Consider the following 18,959-nt stretch of genomic DNA (forward strand, 5'->3'; position numbering starts at 1 on the left):
TTTCATTCAAATATCCCTTACATATGGTGGAAAATATCGCTTACACGTGGTACATTTTGGAAGGAGTCATTTGCGTTGCTTTGCATTAACAATGTAACAATTGTGTCCTTCCTGTCACCGTCCAGACTTTGGGTCGACAGACAGCTGTATAGGTATATTAGACACGCCCACTTTGAACTTCGTGCCGACGGCGAAGTTACGCAAGGGAGGTCATAGTCGTCAGCGCATTCCATGTGTGTGGATGGCAAGAAACCCAAAAGACCAAAGATGCATTGCGCATTCATTCATTTTGACAAGGGAACTGGGAGCCCCCTTTCACATGCAATAATGTTTTTGTTGTTGTTTTCAAATGTTGTGTATCGATAGCATACGCTTTGGCGTTGGCAAAACAGCAACCCACCGGAAAATCGGTTGAAAAATTAGCAAGTCACCGTGTCCATGTGTCCATGGTTTGCCTTCTATGGGAACGTCGACCTCCCAAACATGGCCGCCACGTAGCCAGGCTGCTACAGCGCGCTGGTGTTTGTCGTGTTCAAATCTATGTGGGTAAATCTACCCCACCCCTCTACCAACCACACCACGTTTGCGAAGGGCGCCTGGTCACGCGCGCAGCCAGGTCCACCAATCAGATGGCGGCAAGCCGTAAAGCACGCCGTCTCGTGTGGCGCGCTTTAGCAGTATTGTTGTTTTCTTGGAAGGAGTCCACAAGTTTATGATAAACTCATAACTCGACTGAACTTTGGGGAATTCTCTTCTATACACTTTCGCTTTAAAGTGGATGTCGACGAGCTCGAAAGCGACGCTGGAAGTGAGCAGGTCGAGTTGACGAAAGCTTCGAACACTGTAAGGGAAAGTAGTGGTTAGACGCCCCCCGTGGGCTTTAAAGTTGTGCTAAGAGTAGCACCACTTGCTAGCGTCAGCAGCAGCAGTTACACCGCTCCAAAGTGTGTCCACTATGGCGACGGCGGCTGCTTGTCAACCACGACGTGCCTTGGTGGAAATACCTGCTCCACAGCCCAAAATTGAGGGTAGGTCTCAAATGGTCCCACTTTGATGTGAAAGACGTTGAAAGGGCCTCGCGTTGCAAGCAAGTTAGGTAACCTTTGTGCTTGGCATTTAAACATGTCATTGTGAGTGAAACGCTTACTCTCAATTTCTTTTCAATTTGCCGAAGCTGGAATGAGGAGGTCCTACCTGGATATCTTACGCTCCCGTTCGCCTCCGTCTCCAACCCCGAGGGACAAAAACACTTCCACGTCCAACACCGGCCCGGCTCAGTCACGTAAACGCCAACAAACATTTTGACTCAACTAGTACAGAAAATGGATGGATCGTTGTGAGGTGCATCGTTTGTATGACTAATTCCAACAACTATCATGCAGTGGATTTTGCCATTGATGGCGAATGGAGTGGGAACGTCGCCCAGTGTAAGAAGATGGATGAAAGCCAAGCACCCATGTCTGAGCGGCAGCTCGTCCAATTTATCAGATCCCTCATCTTGGTCGAGCAGGTTTATTTCGCTTTCATACTTGATCTCGGGGTTTTCTACATGGTCTAGGATGGTGCCTGAAAAGCATTTAATAGTGCACAATTGAACTGAAATGTATTTCATTGTGTCATAGCGCCAAGAAACCAGGTTTCTGACCTCAGGTCTGAAGTATCTTCAAGATGATTTACAACTCAAGAAGGCGAATGTTTATAGGTCCATTCCGTACTCCCGCTTTGGCTCCAACAGGGATGCTCACTGCTACAGAAAGGCATACCCCCACCTTGTGGCGTTCAAAGTGAGTAAAACGCATTTGTTTGGACAGCCTGTATCTGTACACTTAACAGCTATTTGGGTCGACTGAAACCACAATAGGCTCTCAGCTTATTTGGGTTATCTATTAGTGAAGATAGGCGATGTGTTTTTTTTTTTTTTTTTTTCAGGCGGTTTAGTGGTCAAGGAGGCCAATAACTGATTTTGGAGCTGATATTCATTTCCAGTAAAAGAGAAAATATTGGCATCATCAATAAAAACTTCAACACTTAAATTAAATGCTGTTAAGCAAATGGTTATTAAACAGCATTTCAGATTTGCAGCATGTTATTTTTTTTTAATCTTAGACAATAGACATCTTTGTTTTAAAATTCTAAAGAAAAGTGCAGGAGCTCTCAAGCTGTTTTAAACAAAAAACGAAAACAAAACGCTCCCTGAAGTTTTGTACAGGAAACAAAGTTTTTCAAAATTTCAATCAAACTGAAATGCTGATCTTTCACTTATCTTTGTTTTAAGTTCAAACAAAAAAGTGCAGATTTCCTAGGGTAGGCAGCATCTCTTTATAAAATTAATGGGAAATTAAAATAAATGCATAAAGAGTTCCGACGTTTACCCAGTTTAAATTTATCTCTTATCGGCCGTCCAATTTATTTATAAAAAAAAAAAAAAAAAAAGGCGTCTGTCGGATATCGGCAACGATAATCAGATAACTGGTCTATCCCTTTCGATTAGTCAAAGCCAACTTTAACTAATCTGTTGCCACTTCATGCCTCACACCCAGGTTACATGTCAGGAGTGGGGCCAAGTTCTTCTACAGAACAAAGAGTGGGATGCTGTGTTAGAACACACCCTCTTGGCGTGGCGTTATACCAGCGAACTGCCACAGTGGGACATGGCAAGCCACAACACTCTGCGAGACCGGTGTTACAGCATCATGGCAACGCACAGCCTCACTGCGCTCCAGCACCACTGTCCAGGACTAAGAAGAGGCCATGAGCTGCTAAGGAGGTAGTGCCTGAGCCACCCGCATATCCAAGAAATGTCTGAAAAGTTTCATTGTGTGTTAAACATCCATCCATTTTCGGAGCCGCTTATCCTCACAAGGGTCACGGGAGTGTTTGAGCCTATCCCAGCCATCATCGGGCAGGAAGCCGGGCAAACCCCGAACTGGTTGCCAGCCAATCGCAGGGCACACATAAACAACCATTCGCACACACATTCACGCAAACAATTTAGTGTCGTTAATTAACCTACTATGCATGTTTTTGGAATATGGAAGGAAAGCAGAGTGCCCAGAGAAGAAACCCACGCAGGGACGGGGAGAACATGCAAACTCCACACAGGCGGGGCCGGGATTTGTACCCCGGTCCTCAGAACTGCGCGGCAGGCGCTCTAACCAGTCGTCACCGTGCCGCGTGTATTAAACATATCTATTAAATTGTGTTAAACTTATTTTACAAGTATTGCGCATAGCAATAATCCCAACTGAAGTAACATTTGGGTCAAGCCAATTGTCACTCCTCACACGCTCTCCACCCCCTTGATAATAACAAACTTTCAGTTTACCTCAATAGGCTTTTTTTAAATTCAAGTTTTTGAAAGCCATTAGCTGGTGGTGCTGAGGTTCGCAGCGTTACGAGCAGTTGGTTTGGCATCCAACAATTTTGAAAAATTCTTCCAGGTATGGCGAGGAATGTACAAGGGTTGGCTGGCCTTTGTGGCAATCAACCTCCTCTCTGCTGGTAGTTGGTAGGGAGTTTTGGTTTGCGTTCTCTGCCACGGACATCTTCAGGGCTATGTTATAAGTCTTAAGTTTTTGAACAATGACAAGCCAGAATGAACACAATCCAAAATGAAATAGAATTAGGCTTTTTTAAGTGTAAGGAGTAGAAACTATAGATATTTACGTGAAAATGTAAGGAGTCGAAGTAAAAAGTAGGCTGCAAAATAATAACACCAGCAAAGTATAGATACTCAAAAGTTCTACTTTCAGTAAGGTGATGAAGTAGTTGTACTTCGTTGCTTGACACTTCTCGAGCAATGCTGGTAAAATATCCAAGATCTCTTAAAAGTGCCTTATTAGGTGCCCATCTACCACTTTAAAGCTGAAGTATGTAACTTTTTGGGTTTAAAAAAAGGTCATTTTCACCCAAGCCACTACTAAAGAAGACGACACAATGCTCATAAAGCCCATCAGCTCTTCTAACATCTCGTATTTTTCAGTATTTGATTGTTTATATTTCTTGTCGACTGGTGACATTCCCGCATTCTGTGTTTCGTGGCGCACCGGAAATGACATGACCGGAAGTGGCACATTTAACCTAGCAGTTGGTGGCGCGTGTCCCCTCGTCTCCTATTTGTGAAAAAGCTAACTCAACATATTAGTATGCATATCTGTAACAGGGAATCTTTGTTAGCACCCCCCAACCTGTTAAAATGGAACTTAGCCATGGGCTACAATCTTGTATATTTATCCTTTTTATGTTTTATGAAAATATTCTGTACCTTTTTCAAAATAAATAAAAATGCAAATTCAAAAGGTGAGCTCCAAATATGTTGTTACAGTTGAGGTTGAATTTATTAACTTTATTGTTAAATGTGGTGATGGGTGTTTTTGTCTCGAAATATTGACTTTTGCTGCATTATCTAGCTTCACACTAAATGCGCACTCTTTTGTCTTCAGAATGAAGATGGCTCAGCTGCACAGCCAGTCAATTGTACCTTGTATTCGTGAGCTGCAGAGGATTATGGGATGCGATGACAACTCCATGGACTTACAATGACTTGAAGACTGACAGAATGACTGATTTTGATGATGATTTTTGATGAAAATTGTTTGGGTTTTTTTGGAAAAAATATCCAAATCGAAAATATGGATTGCCACAATACTACATCACTGTTACATAATTTGACATTTGCCAAAACTACCCTGAAATTCCTCAAAAGTGTTTCCCACAGTGTTTTCTTTTTAGATCATCACTTAGGGCATTGCGATGTGCTTGAATAAATGCAATAGAATATTTTTTTTTTATAACTTTGCATTGGCCATTTTAGAAGTACAGTGTACTCATTTTGTATGTGTGATATATAAGTGTCCATTCGTGTTTGTCTTGACTAGTTAAGTTTGTTGTGTTACTGATTGCACTGGTGCTGTTCAACCTGGAAACTTGAAAAATAAGAGTATTTAAATAAAGTTATTTTCTTCTGCAAAAATGGTTTCTGTTGTTCACGTATGTATATTTAGGAATCCTAAAATGCTGTTTTCCACAAAAATGGAACTTTGGGCAGATAACGAGGGGATGGTATTTTCAATAGGGCTCCAAATCGTTGGCATTGTCACTGACTGGTGCTGAAAAGGTCCTACCTTTGATTGTAGATACTCAGTTGTAAATCAGAAATGGATTTGGTGGGATAATGAGTTTATTTTGCGGGATTTAATGAATTGTCTTGTGGTCGTTTGCTTATTGAGTTGTCCTCGTTTGCTTCCTACCGTTGTACCTCACAAGATGGGGTACGTGTTCTGCAAATTAGAACTAGGACTATTCATCCATTTTCTATACCAGTGATTCTCAACGGTGGGCCGGGACCCAGAACTGGGGCGTGGACTAAAATATATAGGAGCTGGTACTGACATAGGACATTTCAGGGTTCCGCACGGCATCCAATAGTTTGTCACATGGCACAACAAGGCACGCTCAGTTACCGTCGTACTGTGTTTTTTTTATTTGTTTCATATTTATGGCCTGTAAGTTTTTTCATTTTTACTGTAATTATGAGTTGACTACTCCGTTAGCATAAGTTTGTGTTACTCAGCATAGGTTTGCGATAGACTACTGTCCCTGTTGGGAGTAATAATTACGTGTAACGAAATTATGTAATTGAATTACAAAATTTACATTGTTGAAATCCATTAATGTAATCCTGACATTTTTCCAAATAGGATCTCCAAGAGCCACCTTGTGGTGCTATCTATTAGTTCGTCTGAGATTTTGAAATGGTTAGACTCATAGTTACACTTGAATACATAAAAGATTGACTTTTGAACACTTTCATGTTGATAATTATGGACTTTTTATGGCGCATTCACTCATCTGGGTTGTCATATGAAGCAATATTGTCTAGATTGTGCATATTTGTCATTAGGTCTACACAGTATGGTATGCTGGTAGTGGTATTGATGTTGCAATTTTCCAATGAGAAAAGATCAATGCTGAGATATGTTAAATTTTAAAATGTTACTTTATTCATTTTCATGCATGGAATTTTCGTGTCTGCTCTCACTTTCTTAATGTGCTCTGAATTGCTCTTTGATCAAGTAAGCATAGTGCAGTTATATGTAAAATTATAATATAGCCTTTTCTGAGACTTATTTTTAAACAATACATTTTCTTTATATTTCTTAATTCCTAAATCAGTGGGTTTCGACTTTGCAACCAGGTGCGTCGAACAGCGGGGAAAAATTGGACAACTGCCCCAGGGCCCTGAGCATTTTTTCGGTCCCCCTGGGTGTCAGACAGGGGGTCTTATCCATAACCCCGGCCACCATTCGCCTATTGCGTCATGAAAAAAAATGGGGGGGAAAGCACTGAAGATAGCATTGAGTTAGCACTAAAACTAAGCTTCTGCTCAAAAGCAAAAACAAACAACAATAAAAAAAAAAACATCAGGAAAAATGTACTAGAACAGCTGGAATGTATTTGCATTTAATCTCAATGCACTTTAAATGGTGGCAAGTGTGAGTGACTCCCATTTTTTAAAAATGATTTATCCTCGTCTCAATTTTTATAACACGAAAACCTGGAATTTGAACAGGGGTGTGTAAACCTTTTCTATCTACTGTATGTCATGCGCTGTCGTCTGTGTCTGCCTAAAATGTCATTTCAGCCTACAAGAACTCCACTTGGGACTTGAGCAAGATACAAGAGACTGTCTCGGTCTGCGTTTGCAAAATGTAATGCTCTGTGGAATAAAGCCAACAGGTCAACTGCAGCACATGACTGCAAGTTGCAGTTGTGCAAATTCAGAATGAGCAGGGATCAAAAGCAATCCGCAATTTATGCACAGACCTGAAGATGAAGATGTTAGTTGGCAGAGCCTAATTGTTTTTTAAAATTGAAAGAGATTTCAATTTTTAAAAAATTAAAAGATAAATGTGGGTGAAACAACCTGTCGAAGTTCAATATAATCAAATTATATATGATTATACTGTATAATAATGTCTACCTAATGATTCTATTGTGCAGTTTCACGTGGGTAAACAAATAGTTAAGTTAAAAATGTATTGTGGCTAAATTAGGCCTTGGTGACATGGTGGACAACTGGTTAGCACATCTGCCTCACAGTTCTGAAGACCTTGGTTCAAATCCGGTCTCCCCGTAGCTGCGTGGGTTTTCTTCAGGTGCTCCGATTTCCTCCCACATTCCAAAAACATGCGTGGTAGGTTAATTGTAGACTCTAAATTGCCCGTGAATGTGAATGTGAGTGTGAATGTTGTTTGTTTATATGTGCCCTGCGATTGGCCGGCGACCAGTTTAGGGTGTACCGCCTCTCGCCGGAAGATAGCTCGGATAGGCTCCAGCACGCCCGCAACCCTAGTGAGGACAAGCGGTACAGAAGATGAATGAATAAGTCATGCCTTAATTTATTTCATTAAAAAAAAAAATGTTCGTGCTTTTGGGCAATAGTTAAATTTGCCTATTCCTGTTTTATATATTTGTCTGTTTGACGTTCATGCGCAATGTGAAAAGATTATCAGAAATTCCTCACCAGTTACTCTGTACTCAATTAATATTTTTCCCCCAATAAGTACTTATTGTTACCCAAGTAATTATTTGGAGGACTACTTTTGTCATTTTTACTGAAGTAATTTTATTCTAAAGCAACAGTCCTCTTACTTGAGTGCACTTTTTGGCTACTCGACCCACCTCTGTTGTGATGTGAAACATGTTGATAGCCAATTAGGAAGTGATCAGAAGGCTGCTCTATTGCCAGAAACAAATAGAGGAGCAGCTGGCTATGTTGTGTTTGTGTCTCACAGGTCATTCACCACAATAAAATGACGAGGAGAAGAGATTGCATCTGAGATGTAGCGACCAGGCGGCACAGTGACCGACCGGTTAGCACATTTGCCTCACAGTTCTGAGGACCGGGGTTCAATCCTCGGCCCCACCTGTTTGGAGTTGGCATGTACTCCCCGTGCCTGCGTGGGTTTTCTCCGGGTACTCCGGTTTCCTCCCACATCCCAAAAACATGCGTGGAAGGTTGATTGCAGACTCTAAATTGCCCGTAGGTGTGGATGTGAGTGTGAATGGTTGTTTGTTTATATGTGCCCTGCGATTGGCTGGCGACCAGTTCAGGGTGGACCCCGCCTCTCGCCCAAAGATAGCTGGGATAGGCTCCAGCACGCCCGCGACCCGAGTGAGGATACGCGGTACAGAAAATAGATGGATAGATGTAGCTACCAGAGAGCTAACAGTGGCATCATGCTGCCTCTGCCTACGACAGACATCTAGTTGTGGAAGCATATTTTCTATTCTGGGTTGAGATATGGTGCTATTGTGCGTTGGGTGGGTCATCTACAGTAAACCAAAACCTATAAGAGCAACAAGCAAAACTTGCTATTTTTATTCCTCATCATGTGTAGGTTCTTTCATGTAAAAAAAAATCGGTATGTGTCTAGTTTACCTTGCTTAAATTTCTGTTTTCACTTCCACACATTTATATGTTGGGCAGTTGTTTAAAATAGTTCATTCAATTAGAAAAGCGTTTAGAGGTTTGGGATGACAATAGAGCCTTGGCTGCCTGGACAGCTGCATTAAAAAAATAAAAATAAATACTGGAAAAATATTGAGGGCCTGTAATGGTAAAGTGGGATGCCCTGATTCTGTCGTCAGCCGTCACTATGGTTAATGGCCCTCTGCTGTCTGTGCCTTCATCAGGCATTCTGAGTGAGATTGAGCTTCAAGCACTGAGAAATTGTTTGCTAGAGTTAGCTCATCATTTTGCTATGAAGATGGTCTGCACATTGTGACTTGCAAATTCATCCTCTGTGCTGTATTCTGAATTTGATTGTATATAGTAAAGGGACTATTTTTCTGTCTGTCATAATCTTCATCTAATTTTCCAAATTAGATGAAAAAAAAAAGTTCCCTTTAAAAGGTAAAATAAAATAAATACAAACTCTTTATGAGGTCCATGTTTGTAGGTCAAAATGACACATTTAGACCATGAGACACACTATAGGAGGCGTTGAATATCTTGTGTGAAAGCTCAATGGTAGGCTGGGAGTAGAGAGGCAAAACATAATAAAAGCTGTCAAGATCTAAAATTATGCAGGAAGCTTGACAAGGAAATGATCATAGGCAATTATGCAGAGGCAAGCGCCCTCAAAAGGGCACCTCCTTTATCTCAGAGGAGAGTTGGACACACAAATAGCTGTCTAACTGAGTGTCTTTTAGATGTTTCTTTCACATTGTTTTGTCACATTACATACAGTATGGTGACGATCACACCAATGCACATTATTTCACAGTTGATTTCATTTTTCTTACACTGAATATGTAGAGTCAGTTATCACACCTACATAACCGTCATTGTTTCATATAACCCTACCTTGACTACCTTGACTAAGAATGTCCAATCTCCCTACACAGTCAGGAAGTGATTGCAGGAACTTTAACATATCCATCCTGGTCGTTTGTGTCAACACAATTTGGCTGGGTCACGAGGAAGCCAATGTTGTTTTCCCCAAATCTAGAGGCATTTAGTATTCTTTAATTCATTGTTGGCCTCTTTTTCTCCCCTTTAATATGTTTTATGCTGTGCCATCAAAATTCACAGTAGCCCATGTCGAGCTGTTTTGGCCTTTCTGTCAGTGATATAAAAAATAATGGCACTTTTAATTATTGTTATTTATGACTGCGCATTGAAGTCTATTTGTATAGCAGTGGCTCTATTCATTAGCCCCTTCATCACTTGACTCGTGTACTCCTAACTCCAGGTCCGATACAAAATGTTGCTGACACGGCATGAAAGTATTAAACATACCTGAGTCTGAGCAATCCAGAGTGTGAACAACTGTCACAGAAGAGAGAGGAAAGGGGGAGTTAATGGACCCTTGTTGACAAGGCTAAGTGCTTGGAATGGACCCTCGGTGGGAAGATTGTCTGTCAGGGCCCCCAGATGGAGGATGGTGCCCAAAGGAAGAGGATAAACTGTCTGATAAGCGCACAGTGAGGTGTAGGGCTTCTGCTGGCAGGCAGGCTCTTGAGACCAAAGGAGATGAGGCAAAATAAGTCAAGAGGAGACTTGCAGCTGCTGATTTCCCATCTGTGTCCAGAGACAAGAAGGGATTCTCGCAGACAGAGGGAAAAAAAAATATTAATCTACCTTTGACCACCCAAAAATGCCTTCACCTTGCATCTCGTGTGGCTGTGTCTCTCCGAATACGCAGCGTAGAACATTTCGCGCACACCTCGGTAATAATAAGCCTTTATGAATGGCATCAATCCTCAGCTTCAAAACAGGAGACAGCAGCTGTACCAGAAGCAATCGTTTATTTAATCAATAAAAATGGCTGCTACCACAGGACAATGAGCGATTGAGATGGATAAATATAATATGTTTCATGACAAACAGTGGTGGCTCTGACTCTGATGGCTAATTTACACTAGAATTGATGTGTTGTCAGAGTTTCCAGTGGCAGCACATATTACATATTGAAAGGGGGAAAAGCATCACTGGGTTGTGCACAGTGTGAGAATTTGCCTTCTCCATAACTTTCATGTCTCTTGTGTAGCCAATGGCCATTGCAATAGCACAGTGCACTGGAATATTAAATATGTTCTTATGGCAATGTGTTAGTTTTTTGTATGAAATTAAAAGAACTGTACGTTGTAAATGAACATATTTTGGGCATTTGTGTTCCAAGAATAAATGGATGAAATAATATGCCTGAATTCCTAACCACTTCGAAATGATGGTAATGTAATATAGGGTTTCTTTTGAAAAGAAAGAAAAAAAGTCATATTTTCAGCACAGCATGACTGCTACTTTGGGAGTGCATTGCTGTAGGGTTGACATATGTGCAGGGAGCTTGCTTGAGTGCAGTGTCTTGCTGGGAAAATAGCCCAGTTAAGAACATAATGCACTATTAAACCTTTTGTACAATTAAAGGTAAGAACATATTAATCACTCACACTTCACTCACACTGAACTCACTCTCCAAGGCATTTTTTCAATGAATGTTCTCCATTTGTGACTTTCTTCCAAATCTTCAACCAAAGTTGAAAGGGAAGAAATCTGTTTCTGCAAAACTGCTTCAACAAAGACAGGTACTAATATTCTGGGACCACATTCTATTCGGATGAAGATCTTCTGAGTTACAATTTTATTAATCCTGCTAGTGGAAATTCTCTTTGCGCTCTTCCACTGATTACACACAAGCTTTCAGATTTCAGAGTGAAGGTGAAGTGCAACAGTGTTGCACCCCTGAGTTTCAGGAGTTAAGTGCTTTTGCTCAAGGACACGGGGAGCAGATGAGCTTTTCTGCAACTGACCATTCCTAAATCTAATACAATTTCAGTCTGCAGCAGTAATCAAACCTGTCCATGAGAATGAGATGTGTATTGACCCAAAAACCAGCTAGGCATCCATTCAACGTCCTTTTCCAGGAGATGAAGAATTTCTCCTCTATCCTGTCCTGGACATTGATAGTGCAGTAATGTACAAACCCCAATTCCAACGAAGTTGGGACATAGAATAGAATAATACTTTAGTACTTTCTTACTCTTACTCAAGTAAATACTGTATTTGAAGGACTACTTTTTACTTTTACTTGAGTCATATTATTCTAAAGTAACAGTACTCTTACTTGAGTACAATATTACTACTCTACCGTCCTCTGCGTTTTACACAACATCCCAACTTCAATGAAATTAGGGTTTGTTGCGCTCACTGGTATAGTCTTGACATTCATTCCAACTGTGGTTGCCAATGAAGAGTGAAGTGAATGAGGATTGTGTCTTATTTGTATTTAATGCCAAAAATAAAGGGAACAGTTAAAAATGCCATTTACTGTACTGTTTCATAAAAGGAAGTGTGCCCGAGTCATTAAGTTCACCCCAGGCAATATCCTGGTTTGTTGATATGAGTGACTATCACGGGTGTGCAAACGAGTGTTTTTGCGTGTGATTTAAGTATTTGGTGATATTCCGTCCAACCGTGCGCCCTATAGTATTGGGGATTCTCTGTAGAGTAGCTCACTCAGTTCCATTCGCTTTGCAGTCACAATTAACCATCCATTCAATGTCAGTATTAATTAACAAGCCACCATTTGTTCACTCTCATCTAATCAGATTTGATCATTTTATATGGTTTTTCAACATAACAAGCACTTATTTATTTATTTATTTATTCATGTATTTATTAATTGTTGTTTGTTTGTTTGCTGCTTGTCTTTGGCAGGTTAGTGTGACTGTCTGTATGGTTAATTGTGCCAGAGTATGTTTTCTGTGCATCAGGTAAGCCTAAAATACTCCTGTTGTCTTTGTGTCTTATTTATGAGAGAAAACAGACCTCATCCCGCAAGGAGGGGGCGTGAGGATTAACGCTCCCCATGAGCACACATGCCATCTAGGGGTCTGAGACAGACATCCAGTTGAAAGGAATTCACCCTAATCTCGGTGACATCTACTGCTGCTACACTGTTTTGACAAAACAATGACGATACCAAAAAAATAAAAATAATAATAATTAATCTTAGCACCCCTTAAAAGATCACTGGTGATATCAGTAATTCTTCTGTAATCACTTTCAGTGTATTCTAAAATTGTGTTTAACCCTGATAAGTAGACTGCTATTTTGGGCACAAAATTGTTTTTAAATATATCTATACTAGCCAGGTAGCATGCAACACACACACGGTTGATATTGCAAGTCCCAGAATGCAATCATGAAGATGAACAAAATCAGCAAACAATGATTAAATAAGATTATTTTCAATTTTATGTCGCTTGTCCACAGGTATCAAACACGTGGGCCAGGGGCCAGATGCAGCCCCGCCACATTTCATGTGCCCCCCAAAAGCAAATCAAGTGTGTCGATTTCATGTTTCTTGCTAAAATACCCATCCATCCATCCATTTTCTGAGCCGCTTATCCTCACTAGGGTCGCGGGCGTACTGGAGCCTATCCCAGCTATCATCGGGCAGGAGGCGGGTTACACCCTGAACTGGTTGCCAGCCAATCACAGGGCACATACAAACAGACAACCATTCGCACTCACAGTCACAATTTAGAGTCTCCAATTTATGCATGTTTTTGGGATGTGGGAGGAAACCGGAGTGCCCGGAGAAAACCCACACAGGCACGGGGAGAACATGCAAACTCCACACAGCCGGGGCCGGGGATTGAACCCGGGTCCTCAGAACTGTGAGGCTGACGCGCTAACCAGTCGGCCACCGTGCCGCTGCTAAAATACCAAAATTGAAAATTGTCTTAACTTTGAGTAATGTTGATAATTGCACGTCTTTTTTGTTACCAGTCCTCCTTTTAAAATAAAATGAATAATAGTTGAACAGTTTTCATTAGCTTTTGATTTGAAAAGTACGTTGTAGTTATCCATCAATTTGTTCTGTATCTGTAATAATATGAGGTGATTATACATTGAAGGTTGGGCTGCAACTAATGATTATTTTATTAATCGATTAATCTGTCATATATTTTTGAAAAATAGATGAACTGGATAAAAATTGTTTTTTAATTACCATACCTTAATCCCAAAATAGGACATTATTTCAAATTGACAGTGCAGAAAATGGACAAACATAAATTGATGATGATTCAGTTACTGGTTCGGCCCGTAACGTTCGTCAAAAAATTGGCAAAAAATGTTGATCATTGTTTTACAAAATAAAAGCAGATGTTTTGCAAATGTCTTATCTTAATTCAACACAAAGATATTCAGTATGCTTTCATGGAGGAACACAGAAAGCGGAGAATATTTACTGTTGAGAGGTTGAAATTTTGAGGATTTGGAAATGTTTTGTTCAACAAGGTCTCTAAATGATGAATAATAATAATTAATTTGTTTTTAAAGAATTTTCACTTGTTTCAAGCTAATTTGTACTTGAACAAGTACAAAAAAATAGCCAGTTAAGTAAAAAACATACTCCACTGGCATTTTTTCCCCTACTTATGTCAAGTAATGATTAGCTTGAAACAAACAAAAATTTTCTAAAAACAATTTATTTTTTACGTGATGTAGCGATTATGTATGGAATAAGAATTGTGCTTAGAAGGAAAGGAAAGGATGAGTTGGAAGCGGCGCCTGCGTCACTTCCGGGTTATTGTCATTTTAAGTTACAGCGTTATAAATCAAGCTACGATATATATGAGGGGCAACACGTCAATTTTTACAAGTTTAACTTTAGGCGAAATGACGACAAACCTTTTTAATCTGTCTCTTATCGGAAGGTGGGTACACTTTAGAAACTTTGAGTTCTAGACTTTCCAGCGGTTTTGTTCCAAACCCAAACACACAAAACAATGATGCAAGTGGTGAATTTTATAGATAATTATATAATAAAAAGGGGTTTCTACAGGATAAAACACGGACTGAGATCGGGCCCCCAAGCAGAGTAGCTCGGAGCGCTTGGAGGAGGCTCTGCAGTCGGGGATCACCCGATGTCTCCTTGCCACCTCGGGTTAGGCGGGCATCCTGCCTGGCCCGGTCGTCGGCGAGTTGGTTGGGGTGAGACCAAAGGAAAAACTTCTCCACCAAAATCTCCAAAACTTCTCCAAAAACTGATCCCAGCTCCAGCCCCTTTTATGGCCGGAGCTGGGACAAAAAGGGGGGATTTTCCCTCCCCCTCCTCCCTTTCTATCACCTTCACGAACACAGAGGGGCTGGACCACCTTTTGGCGTTATTTTTCCATTTTAGGATGATTTTGTGGTTTAAAACCATCCATCCATCCATTTTCTGAGCCGCTTTTCCTCCCAGCTATCATTGAGCAGGAGGCGGGGTACACCCTGAACTGCTTGCCAGCCAATCGCAGGGCACATACAAACAAACAACCATTCGCACTCACATTCACACATACGGACAATTTAGAGTCTCCAATTTTTTTCAAATGTTTTGGGGATGTGGGAGGAAAGTGCCCAGAGAAAAACCCACGCAGGCACGGGGAGAACATGCAAACTCCACACAGGCTGGGCCGGGGATTGAACCCCGGTCCTCAGAACTGTGAGGCTGACGCTCTTTGGTTTAAAACCAGTGGAATAAAATATTTGTTATTGGATTTAAGATAACAAGGCCATTTCCTCACCTTGTATTGTTCCACGCTCATCCTCTTTCATACCTGTAATAAATGTTTCAAATGTTGTGTGGTGTGGAGAACATTACTATTTTACATGCGACATTTGTAGTGTGGGGTGAAACATTTCATCTGGTTCAGTGAACAACATATTCGACGTTAGACATTCAAGTTTTCAGCAATACAGTCACTAGTGGCGTTCATGTAAAGTTCTTAAAATATTAACTCCCAGTCGAGTCACAGACTGTCTTATGAACCCATGTCTGTAGTGTCGTTCCGTCGCACTTGGGTGTCGCTGTTGCCGGTTCCAACTCCTAAGTGGGGGTGCGCAATAGGGTGGAGGCGCCTTTGTTGGTACAATCCTTCGACTGGCGGGAAGTTAATTAACTTACCGTCCGGGGGCGAACTCACCATCCTTGGGTCCCCGCTCTGAAGCGTCAGGCAGCCGTAATTCAATTAGTGTCGGCATGGCAAAGCAAATGTCTGTGTCATGTTTTTGATGGTTTATGGTTGATTCATTTAGCGTCTGCGTATGACGTTGCGTCTCGCCAGCAGTTAATTGTCTACCTCGGCGGGGAGCGGCAGTAGTGCAAGGATGGGATGGTGGCATCTTTGCGTGGCGTGTCCACTACAGTGATGAATCTTATTTTAATTAGTTAAATAATTCTAAAATTGTGCTCCAAATGAAAACCAAATATGGAAGCTACTGTATATCTAACTTGAAAAAAAAATTCTCAAAACAGAACTACCAATCAAAACGGCATGTAATTAATAAAGGAAGACAAAGGACAGAGATTAACCTGAGCCTGCTTTGATGATAGGTGAAATTTCCTCTCAAGCCTGCCCCACATGACTGAAACCAATGGAACTGTTGTGTAGTGTGCGGGGTTTGGAAGCCAGTATTCATGAGTGGCCGATTGTCGATCACTGGTTTTGCTGTAATTTACTATTTGAATTACCAGTGATCGGATTTGCAACGTTGCAGATTTAACAGCTAATCAAAACTGAGCTTTCACAAAACAACAACCCAAAAAACGTTTCCAGCTTCTACCGTAAACGTAATGAGACTCAGCCAGCCGGCAGCCACAAAGTATCAGTAAAGCATATACAGTTAATATATATTGTACTTGACAATAATACTCAACTATATTTCTAATTTCAACTGTGCCTGTGGCTCGAAAGCAGAGCGTGAAGAGTCTCTGTCACCGAAATAAACAGGTGCAGTCATTCAAGGGGGCAATCGATAATTGCCAACAGCCTCTCAAAATAGCCACACTCTCCTTTATTATCGCCTGTTTCCTCTCTTTGTGGCAATTCACTTTGTTGCTTGACAATCGTGCCATGTCACTGTCTCTGTCACCGAAATACACAGGTGCAGTCATTCAATTGGGCAATCGATAATTGCCAACAGCCTCTTAAAATACCCACACTTTCTCTTTTATTATCGCCTGTTTCCTCTCTTTGTGGCAATTCACTTTGTTCCTTGACAATTGTGCCATGTATTTGTGGTTATAAAAAATAAAATGTGGTACACTAAACGGTATCTGGAGCCTTAAACCCAACAGAGTTTCACTTTTTCCATTGCAGCCTATCATTATGCAGTCCTCAATCACTTGGTGTGCAGCAAAGAGTTACCAGTTTTCACGATGGTCCAATTGAGTCGTGTTCAGCCGTCTTGCTCGTTGTACAGATGGGCTAAGACAATCAGAACAATCCAGTTGCAATTGATTCAGTGCCCTGAGAACAAAATGGCCTGGATGAATAAGAATAGTCACAGGCTGGAGATTATAGTTTTGCTTCAAACATCACGTCAGAATTCAGACTCCAAGGTCAGTGCCTCAACAGCCACAGACTCCACCGCATGTCACTAGCTGGTGCATTGCCATTGAACTTTTTAGTGTTGTAACACTCAAGACTGGTATTTGTCTCCAGACCATATTTTGAAGGTCTTGGTCTTTTCTCAAACTTGACACCCAATTGTCCAGGTCTTGTCTCAGTCTGGGACTGGCCGGACTCAGGATTTTCCGTCAAGACCAGCACTGATCTGCTATTCTTCAACTTCATTAATAATAATGAGAAGCAAGTAAAGAAACAAAATACCTTCAATTCATGTGTTAATAACCCCCCACTAAACCCGTAATGACTGCAATCTTCCTTAACCACAAAAACTTCATGTATAAAACAAACTGCAAAAGACAAATTTCTGTGGTTTGCAAATTTTGCAGTCTTCAACTCATTGAAACGGCGGCGAAAACGTTGAACTTTAGCTGGCATCTCGAAAGAAAATATAAACACAGGTAAGCGAATGTTAACTGTAAATAATACCAATTTTGTCTTTCTGAGATGAATATTTCTGGAAAGAGGTTTTAATTCCACCTTAAATTGGCATTATTATGAAACCCCACCGCGCATGTTTAGGTCACAAAATGCTGCAGTCTCTTGTGTTTCTTAAATGCAACTGAGCTCCTCTTTAAATTGTCATTTTCAAATCCTTAAAAGGATTTATTTTTTGCAATAATTTAGGTTGAAAAAATCTCAAGATTTTAGATTTTTGCATGTTGTTCTTTGAAAGAGTTGCAGACACAGCATTTTTGGCTGTCAAATGTGTTTAGATCAAATTAAAAATAAAGGGAAAATGCTCTTTAGCTGTTCAACCTTGTAATGCTTTTTAAAATAGATTTTCATGGTCTTGGTCTTGTCACGGTCTCGGCTTGTCTCGGTCTTGGGCTTGACTCCCAAAAGTCCTGGGGCTGCACAAATTCGTGGCATACGTTCTTTTTCACGGCAAAGTTCAGAGGTATCAAGAGTGAAATGACCGTGGAAATGTGCGGTGCCTCACGACAACTTCATGCCTGGCGTACCCACGTTTCTGCAGCTCTTGGTGCTTTGGCGACACTTAGAGATGATGCTGGGAAACTGTTATCAGAATCAGAATCATCTTTATTTTGCCAAGTATGTCAAAAACACACAAGAAATTTGTCTCCGGTAGTTGGAGCCGCTGTAGTACGACAACAAACAGTCAATTGACAGAGAATACTTTTGAGACATAGAGACATTGAGAAAAACAGTCATTGAGCAATAAAAGGTTGCTACTAATTTTCTGTACCACTTATCCTCACTAGGGTCGCGGGCGTGCTGTAGACTATGCCATCTTTCTTCGGACGAGAGGCGGGGTACACCCTGAACTGGTCGCCAGTCAATCGCAGGGCACATACAAACAAACAAACATTCGCACTCACATTCACACCCACAGGCAATTTTGAGTCTTCAGACAACCTACCATGCATGTTTTTGGGATGTGGGAGGAAACCGGAGTCCATCATCCATCCATTCTCCAAACCAATTATCCTCATTAAGGTTGTGGGTGCGCTGGTGCCTATCCTCGCGGACTTTGGGCGAGAGGCGGGGTACACCCTGAACTGTTTGTCAGCCAATCGCAGGACACATGTAACCATTCGCACTCACATTCACACCTACAAATAATTTAGTCTTCAATTAACCAACCTCTCTAAATATCGGATTATTAAATTGCAGTGCCAGCCAATCGCAGGGAACATACAAACAAACAACCATTCGCACTCACATTCACGTTCACACCTACAGGCAATTTAGAGTTGTCAATGAACCTACCATGCATGTTTTTGGGATGTGACAGGAAACCGGAGTGACCGGAGAAAACCCACGCAGGCACGGGGAGAACATGCAAACTCCACACAGGCGGGGCCGGGGATTGAAACCCGGACCTCAGAACTGTGAGGCAGACGCTCTTATCAGTTGGCCACTGTGCCGTCTCACTTATGTGTCACTGCTATTTCAGCGCCAACAAATTAAACTTTGTTAAAGCGACAAATAAAATATGATTATTCCTTATGTCTATAAACCTGTAT

General features: G+C 41.2%; 1 protein-coding gene across 1 annotated transcript; it reads left to right on the top strand.

The window, feature by feature from the left end:
- The first annotated feature begins 645 nt into the window (after positions 1–645).
- LOC133395153 (uncharacterized) lies at positions 646–4,964 on the top strand. Its single transcript, XM_061663895.1, has 6 exons — positions 646–1,028; positions 1,175–1,282; positions 1,383–1,510; positions 1,623–1,784; positions 2,541–2,767; positions 4,443–4,964. Exons 1-6 carry the CDS (start codon positions 956–958, stop codon positions 4,540–4,542), a joined length of 798 nt encoding a protein of 265 aa, XP_061519879.1. The 5' UTR covers positions 646–955; the 3' UTR covers positions 4,543–4,964.
- The last annotated feature ends 13,995 nt before the right edge of the window (positions 4,965–18,959 follow it).

Source organism: Phycodurus eques, chromosome 1 (genome assembly GCF_024500275.1).
Source record: "Phycodurus eques isolate BA_2022a chromosome 1, UOR_Pequ_1.1, whole genome shotgun sequence".
NCBI classification, from domain to species: Eukaryota; Metazoa; Chordata; class Actinopteri; order Syngnathiformes; family Syngnathidae; genus Phycodurus; species Phycodurus eques.